The 18,642-nt window shown below is 41.2% G+C and overlaps 1 protein-coding gene across 5 annotated transcripts in view; it reads left to right on the plus strand.

The window, feature by feature from the left end:
- mocos (molybdenum cofactor sulfurase) overlaps window positions 1-18,642 on the plus strand; it is a 143,714-nt gene that overhangs the window by 54,833 nt on the left and 70,239 nt on the right. For all 5 annotated transcript variants that reach the window (XM_059972474.1, XM_059972475.1, XM_059972477.1 and 2 more), the window contains exons 6-8: window positions 7,779-7,978; window positions 15,705-15,821; window positions 16,977-17,408. In XM_059972474.1, the coding sequence (XP_059828457.1) occupies window positions 7,779-7,978; window positions 15,705-15,821; window positions 16,977-17,408 (749 nt within the window). The remainder of the gene's footprint in view (window positions 1-7,778; window positions 7,979-15,704; window positions 15,822-16,976; window positions 17,409-18,642) is intronic.

An 18,642-nucleotide genomic window follows, 5' to 3' on the forward strand; every position in this document is an offset into this window, starting at 1 on the left:
CTGTGTACTGTTGTTGTGTTGTCACCTGAACTTGCTGCACACCAATGTTGTGCCAAGATGGTGCGAGCTGTGAGTAATTGTTTTGGACATTTTTATTATGATCGCAAGATCCTGTTGGACATTGGTAATGTTGAATGCTACAAGTCTGGTTCCCTGGTTCAGTAGAGAGACTGATGGCAGGGAACTGCGTTGTCTCAGTCGTGGTGAGGACTAGGCCTCAAGCCATGGGGTTGCCTGCTGTAGTGCTTTGGGAGAGAGCAGGGGCCTCTGTGAACATGCTGGAATCTGTACTGAGTTTTGGCTGGCCACTTCTGGCAGTTCTGCTCTTCAGTGTTCGCTTGTACTGCATGTACTTGCAGCTTGGTCCCAGAGGAATGCTGTTTCATTTGGCTGTATTCATGTATGTGTACAGTGTCCTGTGTATGTTACTCAAAATGGCTTCTTTGTCGGATAAGTGTTTCTCTTGCCGTTGTTTCGCTTTAGAATGGCTGATATGGTAATTGTATTCGTTTGTTAATCAATGGGGAATGTTATTGTGTCTTGTGATGCTGGGAACTTGGGGGAGGGGTTTTCACGGTTTTTGGTGTGAGGGGAGTTGGGAGGAAGACGCCGCGGAAGGTGGACTTGCGCTGGACTGCTCGTAAGACCACCGGGGTGGTCCCTGATGCGACGGTGTGGTGGTTGGATAGGTCGTTGGTTCGATGGTTGAGCTCCAACGAGTGCACTAAACAGACTCTCACAGCACCTGCGTGAACGGGAGGTGGGTTGGTGAGTGGCTGGATCTCCGTTTCCCTTAGACGTATACCAGCCTTTTGGGTAAGTGTTAAATTTGCTTGAACAGTAATTAACTATATATGATTAAGTTCACTGATAACATACTAGACTTCAGAAAGGTGCAGGCTGACCGTTGTGCTACATAAACTATCACAATAAAAGTAAGCAGCTCATCGCCCAATAGGTAGCTACCTTTACTCTTGCCTTGCACAGCCCCAACTAACTTCCCCCTGCACTTCACACTGCAAATGTTTCTGGGAGGCTAGAAGAACTTAAAATTCACCTCCCTGTTATATGATAAATTGAATGAATGCAATGTATCAGAATAGATATCCCAATTGAAGTTAATGTTGGTTTATAAAAGGTTCTCTCTGATATTTTTTGAAGGATTGCCAGTTGAATGTGCCAAACAATTCTTTCCTCTGTGAGCAAAAGTTGGAATAATTGGTGGCCACATTGGAGAGAAGCTTGCAACACAAGACAACGCCTTACTTTCACGTCAACCTATGACTGAAGTTTTGTCCCTTCAGTTTTGGTCTGAAGGAACCTGTAAATTAATGTTTTGTATAAATTAAATGTGTTTAAAGTTGCTTTTAATGATGTGCTATTTATTGCCTTTCAGTTTTATACAAATTTCAGTTAGGCATTCTTCATTGTGCATATAAAATCTCTGAACCTGTTTCTCAATTGTATGCCTATTAATAAGGGGAAAGTTGAAGCTTTACAAATTTCAAATAATTACAAATCACTAGGTAGTCTTGTTTAATTGTAGATATTAAAATTCAAGAACATGAAATATAAGGAGAGCAAATCACATTGCATTATACACTTTGTATACTACAGGACATAAATCTAAATTTTATTTCTAGCTGTGGTTCATACTGGAATGTTCACAATTTTTAGAATTATGAAGTTGCACCACATGAAGCCGGACATCTCAACCCAATGAGGTCATGTTAATTCTTTACCTCTGCTTGAACCATCCAATGTAAACTCTTCCAGCCCTGATCATGGTTTATTAAGTGTCGTTACCATCAGAGTGGGTTTGAGGGTTTTGTCTTTTAAACAGTGCCCCAGTTCTTAGAAATCTGTCAGAGGAGCAAGTGCTGGATTGTTTTAATGGGCTGCACGGTGTTCAATCTAGCATTGCAGCAAAATGAGTTCAGGAGGCAGCAAACTGAGCTTGTATGACTGAAGTCTGAGCTTCTATTGGAATACCCAAATGCTTACTGCTGCAGAAGCAGAAATGAACAGTTATATTGGATTAGTCTGAAAAAACAATTGGTGGAAAAGAGCTGAGCTAGCTGCCTAAGGATGGCATTGGGTAGTGCACCTTCACATATGGAGTGATGGAATCTGAAACTCTTTCCCCTTTTTAAACCTTGTGTGGCTAAATCAATTGGACATCTCAATCTGGACTCTTGAGCAACAACAGACCTGCTGGAGGAACTTGGAGAGTTGACCAGCATCTGTGGGAGGAAAGGATGTTTGGATAGAGTTTGTTAAGCAAGTGGTACTTTGAGATATGAAGCCCAGTGTGTTATTTTGTGAACTTTAGTCCCAGTGGGCAATGCAGGTAGTTCACCTTGAACCGGAAGATACGATGGTTAGCGGAGCTCAGTGTTGAACAGGAGTACAGTCGTAAAATGTTCTAGCATAAACCTATGCAAAGTTTGTCTTTATTAATAACAAACATAACAAGGTGCCAGAAGTTGATGTGAGATCTGAACATGGGGAGTAAATAAATACTGTGTGTCACTGAGAAAGAGATTGCATGAGACAAAAGGTGCTGGCAGCAAGTGATGGAAAGAAACTGGCCAGCAGATAAAAGAGCATGTTCCAGAAGCAGTCACCGAATTCACCAAGAATTTCAGGTGAGAGGCTGAGAGTTCCTGTCATGGATAAGCTGACTCCTCCTGCACCTATGGAGTGTACCAGCAATCTAACTGAAAAGACCATAAACTACTGGTCTCAATTTTGTCCAAGCCACTGAATGACTATCCCATGAGGATACAGAACAAGTTGATAAGGCTGAAGAAATATGTGAAGATGATCTCCACACCTGGAAAATATACATTTGCTGCTGATATGCTGTCTTGAGCAGTTGACAAGAAAAAAAAGTGACCAAGAGGTTAATGTAGATCTACTGGCCTATGTTAACATGATTGCCATCTCCTTCTAGTGTCTCCTACTAGAACAGCAGAGTAGGAAAGCAGCAGGATCAGACGAAACAATGAAAGAACTCCAAGATACAATACGGAAAGGATGGCCAGCAGCTAAGACTGACTGTCCAATGTGTATTGGGATTAATGGCATTTCAACTCTGCATGCCAATAGTGAAAGATATGGTCTTCAAGGGGAACAGGTTTGTGATTCCAGTGTCACCATGCAAGGAAATGTATCTGAAGATGCACGAAGGCATCTTGGTGAGGAAAATAAATGCAGAGCTCATGAAGTGATGTTCTGGCCAAGAATGAACCAAGACATCAGACAGATGTCTGATGAGGTGAAATACACCTTGCTTACAGACCAAAGTAGCAAGTAGAACTGCATTCACCACACCCTGTACCAGATAGGCCACACTTCAAAGTTGGAGTAGGTTTGTTTGGTTGTAATGGGAAGAATCATGTTGTTGTAACAAACTAATTTTCCAATTACCTGGCGGTTGCAACACTAATGAGCATCCAGCAAAGCGGATATCACTTTCCTGAAAGCTGTGCTTGTGAGGTGTGGAAGTCCATGTGGAGTAATATCAGACAATGGTCCACAATTTACAAGCTGTGAATTTGAGTCCTTTGATAATAATTGGGGGCTTTGACATCAACCCACATCACCCAAAATCTAATGGCCTAGCAGAGTTCAGTCAAGTTTGTGAAGGGCCTCATGTTGAAAGTGCAAAATGGATGAGAGGATGTCCACAAAAGTCTAATGATTTAAGGAAGTGCACCACCACAAAGTGGCCTTTCACCAGCCCAGACGCTGATGGGTCAATGCATATGCACTAACCTTCTAGTGCATGAAACCTGTTGACAGCTGAAGGAGCATACAAGGTCAAATTGGCTAAAGTAAAAGGGAAAGAAAAACGAAGTATCACAACAAGACTGAGAAAAGCCTACCAGTCCTGAAGCCTCAAGATCAAGTGTGAATCTGAGATAATGGTTCTGGCATTTGGTCCATGCAAAGATATATGCAAGAGGAAGAACTTCCCATTTCTATTTGATCCAGACTGAGTGAGGGACACCTGAGAAGGAATCATGTAGACATATGACCACTAGCTCTAACCCATAGCCGTGGCATTTCACCTATCAGTACACCAAAGTGGCCAACAAATGAAAAGTAAACTGAACATGTTGATCTCAAAATGAAACAATTATCAACACAGCAAATGCGAGCAATCCACCTGTGGAAACAAACAGCAGACCAGAAAGGATCATTAAACTACCCTAGAGACTGAAAGTTGCAGAGAGGATGGGGATTATAGTTGCTCTTCACAATTGAAGTTGAAAAATTAGAAAAAATTAAAGAAAAGACATCGGCTACGGAATGTAAGTATCTTTATTGGAAAGGATTTTGTTCCTTGCAGGTTTATGAGGACATAGTATTGTGTTTGTTTTTCTTTTGAAGGGGGAAGATATGTTATTATGTATGCTGAATAAAGACCTTCAGTTTCCAGTGGGCAATGTGGCGGTTTATCCGGAACCAGAATCTACGATGGTTAGTGGGAGGCACGTGCTCAGTGTTGAACAAGACTTCAGTAATAAAATGTTCTAGTATAAACCCATGCTGTTTGTCTTAATTAACAACAAGCATGACACTCAATTTAGTAGATGGTGTTTAAAATAGAAATTGGTCATGATTTCTTTGAATGTTAGAATTGGCCTGAAGGGCTTTATCCTTTTGCCATGCTGTTATTCGTGCTCCACACATGCCATAATAATGGAAGGAGAACCCAGGTTGGGAACATGAGCCTAGCTGAACCCAATCCACATGGCTGATTCGTGCTTTCTACGCTTGAAGTGATAATACTTTCTGTGTCACTTCATGGCCATGTTGCCCTCAAGTGGCAGCTGCAGGAGTGTTATGGTTGACGACAGTTTTATTTCTGACTGTCCCCCAACTCATGCACTTAGATTTACATGGGTTCTACATGGTTATTTCTGGATGCTTTTGCCAGGATCTATGGAAATATCTAGAAATAACTTTCAGATCACTAATCAGCCAGTCTTGCTCTATTTTAAAAAAAATCTATACCACAAATCATGCAATTTAAAGGTATGAAATGCATACATCAATTTTTTTTTCTTTTGTCAAATCAGGGACTTCAAAGATCTCTGAGAACATAATTTGAAGAACTGCAATGCAATTTAGTCTTGTGCTTCTGTGGTTAATTAAGATGGAGGTTCCTGTTTGCATTTTTCTTGATGCTACTAATGACAAAAACAATTATGAACCTGCATGAAGACTTAATAACAAGAAAGAAATTATTGAGTAAAAATTAGAAACACAAGAACAGTTTTTTTTTTACACAATGGGTTTTGAATTAACCTGCACCTGACATGTTGATTTCAGATTTCCTTTTTGAGATTGCATTTGGCATATTCTGTAAACATGTATTTGTAAATCAACACATTGGGTTTTTTTCTGCAAGATGATCTGTTTCACTTTTGAAGCTACCATCTGTTTTCTCTGAGGTTTGAACATCTACCCTAGGGGCAATTGGCAAATCCATCATGACACCATCCTTGCAAAAGCAATAGAACAGATCTCCAAGGTGAAGATGAATAGTAATTATTTTCAACAAATGTAGTCAGGTACCTTCAAAAACAAAACATTTGTTAATGTCTTGGTTATGTTGTTCTTAGTTCACTGCTTAAAATAGCTGGAATGGCTCCAAAATTTTTGAAGGCTGGAAGAATAAAGAAGACATTTTGTTGCCAGGCAGCAGAGGAACTTTTTGCAAATGCTGATGTTAACCCAGGTTGCTCAAAAGCTAATACAATAGCAGGAGAGATGTACACAGTGCACAAGTCATTCCAGACATGTCAGTATCTTTCATACCAAATATTACCAAAGCAAAGAATCAGAATCGGGTTTATTATCACCGGTGTGTGTCATGAAATTTGTTAACTTAGCAGCAGCAGTTCAATACAATACATAATATAGAAGAGAAAAAAAAATAAGAAAATCAATTACAGTATACATATATTGAATAGATTAAAATCGTGCAAAAAAATATAAAAAGAAGTGAGTTAGTGTTCAAGGGTTCAATGTCCATTTAGGAATTGGATGGCAGAGGGGAAGAAGCTGTTGCTGAATTGCTGAGTGTGTGCCTTTAGGCTTTTGTACCTCCTACCTGATGGTAACAGTGAGAAAAGGGCATGTCCTGGGTACTTTGTAGGCTGGTACCCAAGATGGAGCTGACTAGATTTCCGACTCTGCAGCTTCTTTTGTCCTGTGCAGTAGCCCTCCTGTGCCAAACAGTGATGCAGCCTGTCAGAATGCTCTTCATGGTACACCTATAGAAGTTTTTGAGTGTATTTGTTGACATAACAAATCTCTTCAAACTCCTAATGAAGTATAGCTGCTGACTTGCCTTCTTTATAACTGCATTGATATGTTGGGACCAGGTTAGATCATCAGAGATCTTGACACCCAGGAACTTGAAACTGCTCACTCTCTCCACTTCTGATCCCTCTATTAGGACTGGTATGTGTTCCTTCGTCTTACCCTTCCTGAAGTCCACAATCAGCTCTTTCATCTTACTGATGTTGAGTGCCAGGTGATTGTTGTGGCACCATTCCACTAGTTGGTATATCTCACTCCTGTACACCTTCTCGTCACCACCTGAGATTCTACCAACAATGGCTGTACCATCAGCAAATTTATAGATGGTATTTGAGCTATGCCTAGCCACACAGTCATGTGTATATAGAGAGTAGAGCAGTGGACAAAACACACACCCCTGAGGTGCGCCAACGAGGAGGATATGTTATCACCAATCCGCACAGATTGTGGTCTTCCAGTTAGAAAGTGGAGGATCCATTTGCAGAGGGAGGTACAAAGACCCAGGTTCTGCAACTTCTGAATCAGGATTGTGGGAATGATGGTATTAAATGCTGAGCTGTAGTCGATGAACAGCATCCTGACAAAGGTGTTTGTGTTGTCTAGGTGGTCTAATGCTGTGTGAAGAGCCATTGAGATTACATCTGCCATTGACCAATTGTGACGATAGGCAAATTGCAATGGGTCTAGGACCTTGCTGAGGCAGAAGTTCAGTATAGTCATGGGCAACCTCTCAAAGCATTTCATCACTGTAGATGTGAGTGCTACTGGGAAACAGTCATTAAAGTAGCTCACATTATTCCTCTTGGGCACTGGTATAATTGTTGCCTTTTTGAAGTAAGTGGAAATTTCTGCCTGTAGCAGTGAGAGGTTGAAAATGTCCTTGAATACTCTCGCCGGTTGGTCGGCACAAGTTTTCAGAGACTTACTAGGTACTCCATCGGGACCTTCTGCCTTGCGAAGGTTCACCCTCTTTAAAGACAGCCTAATATCAGCCTCTGAGACCAAGATCACAGGGTCATCAGGTGCAGCAGGGATTTTCACAGCTGTAGTTATGTTCTCTCTTTCAAAGTGGCATAGTTGAGTTCATCTGGTGGTGAAGCATCACTGCCATTCATGCTATTGGGTTTTGCTTTGTAGGAAGTAATGTCTTGCAAACCCTGCCAGAGTTGTCGTACATCCAACGTCACCTCCAACCTCATTTGGAATTGTCTCTTTGCCCTTGAAATAAGTATTTAGTGAACAAATTCACGTATTTGTTAGTTTGAACAATAAAGGTAATTGTCAGTAAATACAGATCTCTCTGTGCCTCACTCAGAATCGCTGGAAGAGGTAGAAGCGGTATCTCTCTCTCTCTTTTTCCAACACCAGCCACATCAAATTTTGTTCTCAGAAGTATATTAACACTGTTGACTTTAACAGTTCCTTTATTTTACTTGCAGGTGGAATGCAAAATATCATGCTTCATACCTTTAGCCTTGCCCAGTATACCTACATAATGCTGTCTGGAATGCATCATGCTAATGGAAGACCAGTTGCTCAGATTTATAGCAATAATGAATTTGAAACTCCAGACATTCAGGGGCCGATCATTAATTTTAACATACTTGATGAGAACAGCGACATTGTCGGTTATGCAACGGTAGGTAATCAAATCTCTTGCCACTTTTAAAATACCATATGAAGGACGATCAAGTCACAATGTTTGTCATGCTACACAGGGAAGGCACCACAATCAGAAAGAAGGACAGCATAGAAACAGGCCCTTTGGCCCATTGTATCTGTGCTGATCATCACACCTGTTTCCCACCTACCTGTATTAATTGCATATAACTCTAATTTCTGCTCTTTCAAGGATTTGTCGAGCTGTCTATTAAATGTTGTTCCTATTCTTCTGTAACAACTCCTCTGGCAGCTCATTCCAGATACTTTCTTCTTTTCGTGTGAGATATTTACCCTTCAGATCCACCTTAATCCACCTTCCTCTCACCTTAAGTCTATACCCTTTAGTTTTAGACACCTCTCCATAAGGAACAGACACAGCTATTGATCCTATCTGTGCCTCTCGTAATTTTATTTAACTCCATCCTGTCACCACTCAGCCTGTTTCCTTCAAGGGAAGTAAACTCAAGTATAGCTAATTTGTCTGATAACTCAAGGCTTCAACTCCAGGCAAAACCTTTATAAATCTTTTCTACACACTCTCTAGCTTCCCTTTACAGTCAAAGTTTCTTGCAGGTAAGGGCATTCTTTTTTGGGTAAAGTACCTTGCAGTTCACTGCATTTGGAATGGCCAGAAATCTATTAGCTTTCGCAGGTATAATTAAAGTGTAAAGAAAATTTTGGTCACATATTCAGTACAACATCTGCTCATGGGTTCCAAAAGAGATTTTGAAATATGGCTATTCGCTAAACTTGTATAAAATTCTCCACAATAATGACAACTACTCCACTGAAGAAAATATGTTGTGAGCCATGTGGTCTTCTTCCAATTTGTTGTTTCTGTTTTGCCTTTTGAACAATTGGGTACACAGCTTACAGGTTATAAATAGCTACGCAGACTGACACATTAGTGAACACAACTATATTTCCAATCTGACATCAATATCTTCTATCTGACAGCATTTCAGTATTGAACCTCAGAGTGAACATAATTCTGTGGGCTGGTATTAGAGGCTGAAAACCCTGAGAGCATGAACAATGATGTAAATCTACATTATAATGAAACCAATGCTATTAATGGGCCTGTGCTAGTGAATGCTGATGGTTCTGTGGTGAACTGTCAGCGTTTTCCCATGTTAATATAAGCAGGTTGGGCACTTTTGCACTATATGGACTCAAGCACTGAAACCCTGAACTTACCGACAAATTCTTGATTGAATCTGTCAATATGCTCCATGATTCCACTCTAAACACTTTCCGTGATTACCAAGTGTTTATGCTGTGGAAACCATTCAAGAACCTTGTGCTTGTTAGACTTAACAGAGATTTCATATATTGGGGTAAGGATTTGACAGTGACAAGGCAGAAAAACTCATTGTAATTCTTCATTCAAACAGCAAATGACAAATGCTGTAAGTCCAAAATAAAAATGGTAATGTCTGGAAATAGTGAACAGGTCAAGTGGCATCCTTTGAAAGGAAAAGAATGAGCTAATATTTCACAGTGACGAGAGGTAGAAAGCAAGGATGTTTGAAATTTAGATCGGTGAAGGGGTGTAGGGAACAAAGGTAATGTCTGTGATAGGAAGGAGACCAGGAGAATATAGAGGACATATGTTGGTGTTACCTGCGAGGGTGAAAGCTTATTATTTGCTGCCGGTACATATAGAGGAGTACATAGAGATGAATGAGAATATGAGTGAAAATAAAATCTTGCTGGCATTAAGAGATTCAGATGTGAGAAACTGTTTCTGGAAATATGAAGTAAAAACAACTGATGGAGCCAGCAGCAGGTCAGACAGTGTTTGTGGGGAGAGTTAAAACCGCCCAATCCTGAAATAAACTGAGGATAGGCCAGAAGGGCGTATTGGGAATGGGATAGACATTGAAAGTGAGAGGCAGCTGGAAGCTCAGGATGACCCTTGAACAGGGATGTAATTCAAAGCATTGGCATTTGATATGTAAAGGAGATGTCGCTCTTTCAGACCTCCAACTGCCATCACCCTGCAAGAATAACTGAAAACCAGTCTTCCCTTTTAATTAACATTTCCAGCAACAGCTGTGTTCTGTATTTCTCTGTTCTCAAAAATCTTTTTCTTTCGCTTGTGAAAATGAGAACAAAAAAATGGATGTGTATATATACACCATGCCAGATGCATGTGACACTTGCACTCAACTATACTCTGTGGTCAACAGTCTTGAAATGGGTGTTGGGTCTGGTGACATTGATTCAAGTGTTCTTCAAGAGTGAGGCACAAATCTCAGTGATCATGGCTATTTTATTAAGTGGTACAATAACAAAGAATGAACAAAGGAGCAAAAAAACGACAAAGTAAAAGAAGTGATCTTCTCGTACTCAGACTGACGGTGATATTCCAATGATAATAATTAACCCATAAAATAGCCAGGTCAAGTGGCGTGCTACTTGCTGCAGAAAAATTGAGGCTTGTAGAAAATGCAGCATCAACTACACTAGAGTAATTAGAAACGGAACAATTACATGTACGTAGATGTTTAAATAAAAATTATAAGCAAGCATAGGAAAGTAAAACTATAAGAAAATACAAGAAAAATAACAATTCTACCCTCTAATCCAAAGTGGAATACCCTGAGACCCTCCGCACCACTTCCGGTGACTTAGTGACTATGTTACCAAAATACTGTATTACCAGAAATGTCTGTTCTCTCACCAGGAGCCCAAACACACTCTCAACCATCAAAGATACCTACCGATCCACTCCACACCCCACCCCACCCCACCCCACTCACACTTCAGTAAATCTGACCACCAGGATGTGACCCTGAGTACAAACAAAGCTGAAATGGGGATTTGGTACAGAAAGTTGTGCTGTGTTGGTCTGAGGAAGCAGATAAGCTTCTGCACAAATGCTCTGAGTGAGAAGACAAGTCATATTCAAAGATTCAGCAGACAGCTTAGATGAATATGTCACTACCATCACAGACTTCATCAGCCAATGTGTACTAAAGAGGACCCTCCCCTCCCCCCTCCTCCTATATCCTCTCCCCCTCAGGTTCTTTCAGTCATCATCTAGTTACTCTTTATTCCATGCACTCTATCCCTTTCTCTGCATGTTAAAACATGCTTGTTTTGAAATGCTTCTTTGTGCTGATGAAAGGCCTGTTTCCAACATTTCTTAATACGTATTTATATTAAATTATTAAGTGTGTTTTCCTTAGGTGATTTTTATGGTTTTAAAGATTCTTTTAATAATTTTGAAATGTTTAATTATTAAAACTGAAGTAATTAATTGTTCAAAATTTCATTCATAATGTATCTCCCACATCACTAATTAAGTGACATGAGGAGGCCAGGCAGGAACAGGCATGACAAAAGCTTGATGCATCTTTTAAAGAACCTGCAGATTGACACATTCAGATGGATCTTTCTTTGATGGACAGGTTTCCATTTGGAGACAGGTTTGACATGTGGAGGCTCCCATTTTAAAAGGAGGAGCAGGCTCGTTGGCATCAGCAATATATAAAATGTTTAATTAATCATTAATATTTTTCTAGCACCACCCAGGTGTAGTACGTCTTGTATTTAGAAGCACTACATGGAAAATACGTGCATAATCAGAATTAGATTTTTTATCACTAACTTGTATATGACATTAACTTTGTTGTTTTGCCACAGAAATGCAATGCAAAGAATTAAAATTAATATAAATTACAAAATATAGTGTACAAAAGATGGCAACGGCCTAGACTGGAAATACAATAAGGAGAAGTTTCAAGTAAACAACACTGACCAGGGAGGCACTTTTGTGGCAAAATCTGTAAAAACACCAAAAGCTTCAAGATGCACCAAAGCAGGTCACGCTGTGGAATGAAGGTGACTCAAGTGCAATGCGTGACTGAAAATCCGGTGATACAATGGAGAACTCCAGCCAGCTGCACCTCACAGAGATGAATATCTCTCTGTACCCAAGCTGCCCCAGTGTGAAAGAAGGGACCAAGTGAATGCCCCCTTGGACACCCTAATCCATTCATGAAGGGAAGAGAGGATCAGCGGGCCTCGATCATCAGACAGTGTATCTTGGAAACAGTTTGATGACGGCCTACTTGACAGGAGACCTATCTACAGGAAATCGACTCAGCCATCGTGTTCAACTTTGCTAAAGAATGATTCAACCCAATGAAAAAGAAAGGGGATCTTAAAGTAACACAACAACCAAACAGGAGGGAAAGGGAGATTCACCACCTGAGAAGCGAGATAAAGACCCTGAACAAACAATTCAAAAACAGTTCCCCTGACGATAAAGAAGGTGTCAAAGATCTAACCAGTAAACTGCAAGCACAGCTGCGCAAGCTCAGGAGGATGAAGCAGCTGCAAAGGGGAAGGAGGGAGGAGAGCGCAGTTTGTTAAAAACTCATTCAGGTTTGCCAGGGCTCTTTTCAGCCAGAAAAACTCTGGGACCCTAACCAGCTGAAAGAAGGAGGTGGAAGAATTTTGGTAGGAATCACACAGCAATCCCCATAGGAATCAGGATTAGAACTCAGTCAAGAATCCCAGCAACTGAGCTGAACGTAGCAGGAGATTCAGGATATCATCAAGAGAGCAAAGTCATCTGCTGCCCCAGGACCAAATGGTATACCCTATAGGGTATATAGGAAATGCCCAAAACTCCTCTGGAGGCTATGGAAGATAATGAGGAAGGTTTGGACCAAGGCTTTATCCCACCAAGCTAAAAAATGGCTGAAGGATGCTTTGTTCCCAAAAAGATGAGTTTTCTATGATCACCCAGTTTAGGACAATCTCCCTCCTTAGCATGGAGTGCAAGATCTTGTGTATATTTAATGGAGGACCACTATATCAACACATCCATCTTTCGGTGGCATACCAGATTTTTCTGGGTGCCTTGAACATACCTCAATAATCAGCCAATTGAACTGCGAGGCCAGGCAGAAGAAAGGCAACCTAACAGTAGTCCTTTTAGACATAGCTAACATCTACAGATCAATTCCATGCATTCTCATCCAGGCTGGCTTGGACCACTACAATATCCCGCCAGTAATATGAGACATGATCACGAGCAACCTAGGAGGATTCAAATTACGCTTCACTTCAGCCCACTTTACAACCAGGTGACAAGACCTCCAAAAAGGGATTCCACCTGTTTGTACCATCTCTCCCATCTTGATTGTCATGGGTATGAACCTCCTCATAGCAGCAGTAGCAGACATGACTCGAGGCCCAGTGTTAGAGCCTGGCATCTGACAACCTGCAATATGGGGGTTCATAGAAGACATCACAGTAACCCATGTCCAAGCAAGATGGATACAGGAAATCATGGACAACATAGCTACCTGGTCTAGGATGACCTTCAAGGTCAGGAACTCCAGATGCATGGTGATCAAAAGGGCAAGGTTACTAGCAAGTTTAGCCTTCAAGTAAAGGGAGAAGTCATTCCATCCATAGAGGACAACCCAGTAAAGTGTCTTGGAAAGTGGTTTAATACAGCAATGACGGACAGCGCCAACATCACTGACACTGTAAAGCAGACTAAAAAGTGGCTGAAGAAGATTTACAAAACCGGATTCCCTGGTAAGTTTAAGACATGGCTGTACCAACATGGTCTTCTAGCAAGGCTGCTCTGGCTTTTCACGGTGTACAAGCTCCTCATGACCACTGTAGAAGGCATCGAGACGAAAGTCAACAAGCACCTGTGGAGGTGGCTGGGAATTTCCCCCCCCCCCCTCAAGTTTTTCTTCAGTGGGCCTCTACGTAAGATCAGGCCAGCTATAGCTCCCATTGTCTTCAGTAGTGGAGGAGTTCAAGGTGGCAAAGTGTAGAGTTGTGTTCACACTGAGGGGCTCCACTGACAAGCTAATAATCCAAATAGGATTCACAACAAGATCATGACGAAAGCAGGCCACCAACTCAGCCACAGACTAGGCATTGAGCTCCCTGCAGTTGAGAGACATCATTAGCAACCCATGCCTGGAACAGCAAGGTCTCGGCTGTGCACACTTTCAATGATTGGGGGGGGGGGGGTGGGTGCAAGTGCAAGAGATAGGGGTGAAACGGTCCATTCAGAAGTACAGAACTGCGAGGGTGAAAGGTGGTTATCGAAGGCAGTGGAGTTGGGGTCACAGAAGACCTGGATGAAATGGGATCTTTCCTCCTGCAGTCCGTGTATGACACTCTTGCTACACCATCACAGTTGCACACATGGAGCTGAGAAAGGACCTTAACTGAAAGCTTTGTGGTCAGCAGGGTTCACTGGCACACAGACTGTCAAGATGCAAAACAGCTTTAGCATAAGGACGGTATAGGTGGCGCCACAACAAGATCCTGCTGTCCCTTGCTGACACACTAGAGATGTAAAAAGAGACCAGCTTTCAAAAAGCCATGGGAATTTGCTTGACACAATCAGATCATGGTTGAGCCATCTGCTGCAGGTGTATTTGCATACAGTGTACAATTAGGACAGGCAGTGATGATACCGGTTGGCCCTGTAAAGAAGCTCACTCTATTTTGCTACCAAGGAAATGGATTTGCTGAATATACTCTGAATTTTCTCAAAACTCATCTTTTCCTTTTGATATTTTCCCCCTTCCTGACCCTGTGCTGGGTAGCATCAACAAGAACTGTTTGAATCTTTTCAGATCTTCAAAACATTTGTTGTTCCTTTTGGGACATTCCCTTCCATCCTTTCATTTCCACCATCCCCATCCTTACTGCTCTTAAATGATCTTACAAATAATTTTCCTTTAATGCAATGAACTGTTTGTATCTGAATCCTGTTGATGATTGTGTTGGCGCATGGCCTAGTTGCCAACCTGAAGGTCACTGGTTCGAGCCTCAGCTGAGCCAGCGTGTTTGCGTCCTTGAGCAAGGCACTTAACAACACATTGCCCTGCGACGTCACTGGTGCCAAGCTGCGTGGGTCCTAGTGCCCTTCCCTTGGACAACATCGGTGGCGAGGAGAGGGGAAGGCCTGCAGCTTGGGCAACTGCCCGTCTCCCATACAACCCTGCCCAGGCCGGCTCCCTGGAAACTCCAGGTGCAGATCCATGGTCTCTCGAGACCAACGGATGCCACCACCTGTTGATGGACTAACATAAAAAAATTGAAATTCCACTCTTTATACGCTGAGTTTTGAAACACTGTGTTAAGAGTAAAAAAAATGCAGCTACTATACTCCCCCTCTTCCCTCTCCCCCCTCCTCCTCTCCCTCACCCCTGCTGGTGACAATGACAGCAGCTCGCATGGTCCTCTGCCCTGGGTTGCTCTTTCAAATTGCCCCTGGGTACAGCCCATCTTCTTAGTGTCAGCTTCAAGTTGCATCACCAGCTGTTCTTCGGCTGGCCTCTGTTATGCTTTCCCTGGATATTCTGTTAGCGCTTGGTACTTCGTGTCCTATCCATCCCCACTTTCTTTCCGTTGTAAGACATTGATTGGCCCTTTGACTTCCTCAGACTTCCAGCTTTCACTTCATGACTTCATATGCCTTGTAGGCAAAGATCCTTTCTCTCCCAAGGATGAGGTCTTTTGGAACTACTGTTGGCTCTGGGTGGGTAAATGGAATGGGATTGTTAGCCCCATGCCCAATGCTACTTTTGCAGGTAGGCTTGGGATCATCCTTGGCAGAGTTGCAACTATTATGCCCTAATCTCTTGTCACCTGGTTGATAATGTGACTTATTTTCCTTCTGAAAATATCATCATTATTTACTGTTGCAGGTGGATAAGCTGGCAGATTTGTACAACATTCATCTTCGCACTGGCTGCTTTTGTAACACTGGAAGCTGTCAGCAACACATAGGAATCAGTAATGAAGATGTCAAAAAGAATCTGAAGGTTAGTATGGACTGCATATTTCAGATCACAACACTTTTATAGCCTTAGAATTGGTGTTCATTAGCAAGGATTTGTAATTATGAAACTAGATGGAAACATTTATTGCCTTACATATCATCACAGCAGAAGGTGTTCATAATTAATCCTCCTGCAGGAGCTCGGCTATGCTGCCAAAACAGTTTGCTTGATCTTCAGGCAGCACAACATTAATCTTTAATACCATGTGCTTGATTGATTTTGCTTTCAGAAAATCCTTCAAAGGAAACAACAGAAATATTTTGATCTGCGCTAGAAATAGTGGAATATAAAATAATCCCAATTCCTATCATTCGTATGTCTGCATTTTATGATATTTTCCAGCTATTGTTCATGTGTGGTAACTTTATTTTTCCATGATCTGGGTATCAGGGGCAGGGTCAGCATATGTTCCACCCCTAGCTGAGCTCAAAGAAAATTGTCAGCTGCTACCAAGCTATTGAGGGCCTTCTGGTGAAAATGCTGCAGGAATTCAAAAATCTCAACCAAGTGATGTTTCTTTTTCAAGTTAGAGTAGCATGAGTAGCAAGGTAGCTGTAGGCAGTCGTGCTGCCTTGTACCAGCTGCTCTTGTTTCTCCTGGTGGTAGAGATTACAGATTTGGGAAATGCTATTGGAGTAGTTTTGTGCAGAAGAAATAATTTTTCTTCTTCCAATAGTGGAGGGTCTATACCCAGTTAAGACTAGAAAATTGCCAGAAATTCTGTGATTTCACTTAATAATTTTAAAACATCGTATGAAGAGTAAGAGTATATGTTATTAAAAGTGGAAGCAGAATTAAATCTTTTACTTTCCTTTGTCTGATCATGTGAAAATTTCCCGCAGTGTAACACACAGGAAGTATGTGTAAGTAAGCAGACAGGGTATGGCTAAAGGAAATCGAATTGTGTTGCTTGTATTGTCCATTTGCAAACACTTCTTCACCCTGCAGAGATGTGTGATGTGCTCATCCCTTTGGAATTAGATTTGAGCCCATTATCAGAGACAAAGTTTCCACTACTGAGTATTAGCTATGGAATTAATATAGTATCCTGAGTTGAGTTGAGTTAAATTGATTCATTATTGGAAGCAGGTGAAATTGTTTGTCAGAATGCTAATTGCTTAAAATTATTTCCAACAGGCAGGCCATGTCTGTGGAGATACCTTGGATATGATTGATGGCCGCCCTACTGGTTCAGTCCGAATATCCTATGGCTACATGTCAACATTTGATGATGCACAAACATTTTTAAAATTTGTTATAGATTGTTTTGTTAAGCAGCCAGTTTGTTTTGACAAAGACACCCTGTCGAAATTAAACCAGTGTAGGACAATTAAAGACAAAAATGAATCAAGGACAGAGAATTTCACAGACGAGAAAATCATCCCAGTAAGGGAAGTCACTTCGGAAATTGCTGGAACACATTCCCATGGAGCTGAAGTTCCTCTTTATCAGCACTGTTCACCCAATCCATCAGAGTGGAATAAAAACCCAGGAACATCTATTGGCAGTGCACTAGTGACTCTTACAAACATCTACTTATATCCAATCAAGTCCTGCGCTGCTGTTGAGGTGAGTATTGATTTATTTTATAAGTAAATAGTGTGCTGGTATTGTGAAGATGGATGATTGACAATCAGTGTATTGCTTTCATTAATGTTTATAATGCAAACTAGAAGTATTTTTCGCATTAGGACCATTCATAGTCCTGTTGACATAGAACAATAAAACCGCTTCCTCTTAAGGCCAGAAATTTTTATTTAGCGTATCTTTGATTCTGCTTGACATTATTCCTCCAAGTTCCCATTTTTGGTGCCAAAGGTAAGATCGGCATTTTATTGGTAGCCAATAAAATTTTAATGCTGCTTTAACTTTCCACATTCTTGTTCACCAAGAGTGCCTGACAAACATGAAAATGAGCTTAGTTTCCACTGTGAAGGACAGACATGAGTAATTCTTAATTGACAATAGCCGTTTTCCACTACTTGAAGTATTAGCTCCTATAATTGTATAAGTTGAAAGATTTTGCCTTAACTTTGCAGAAGTTATGTAGGATGCCTGTGTACTTGTACAGCAATCTATTATATATAAAGCTTTATTGTATAAACTGTGAAAGAAATTAGTTGTGTTCTGGCCTCTTGAGACATAGATCATTTTGTATTAAGATAATTTTCTGATACACAAACTGTTTATTATACCATTTCCTGTGCAGGTCAGCTTTGATTCGATTTGAAGCACATGGTGGGAAAACACACATCTCTATCCATTCTTTATTTGCCCATGAAACAGCAATATCTTTTCACGTTCAAAATCTCATTTAAAAACTCTGAAGAAAGCTTCTATTGGGTGATTTTTGAGAAGTTGTTTAACTCACTGCATAGCTTTGTAGATAGACACAGCAAAGGCAGTAGAGTGTAAAGATAGCTCATCTTCAAAGACATCACCGGTGGACTGGAGATGTATCTGATCGCTGTAAACGATAATGCCAGCTTCTGACACAAACAGCACTGATCGCCAAGACTTGCAGAATGTGGCTCATCAGTCGCATCTTTGCGACACTCAAAATAAACCACAGTTAGCATAGTTGCAGCATGAGCTCACTACTGTCTAGCAGAAGATAGAGAAGCATATCTGCATGGACATCCAGACTGAAAAGCAGCTTATTCCTCAGGGCTGTCATGCATCTGAACAATGTCCCCTCTCGCCCAACCCATACTGCAGACAAGTTAGAAAAAAATTACATGGACTTAATTCAAAGATTCAAAGTACATTTATTATCAAAGTCTATGTGCAGCATACAACCCTG

The sequence above is a fragment of the Hypanus sabinus genome, chromosome 6 (genome assembly GCF_030144855.1).
Source record: "Hypanus sabinus isolate sHypSab1 chromosome 6, sHypSab1.hap1, whole genome shotgun sequence".
In the NCBI taxonomy this organism is placed as follows: Eukaryota; Metazoa; Chordata; class Chondrichthyes; order Myliobatiformes; family Dasyatidae; genus Hypanus; species Hypanus sabinus.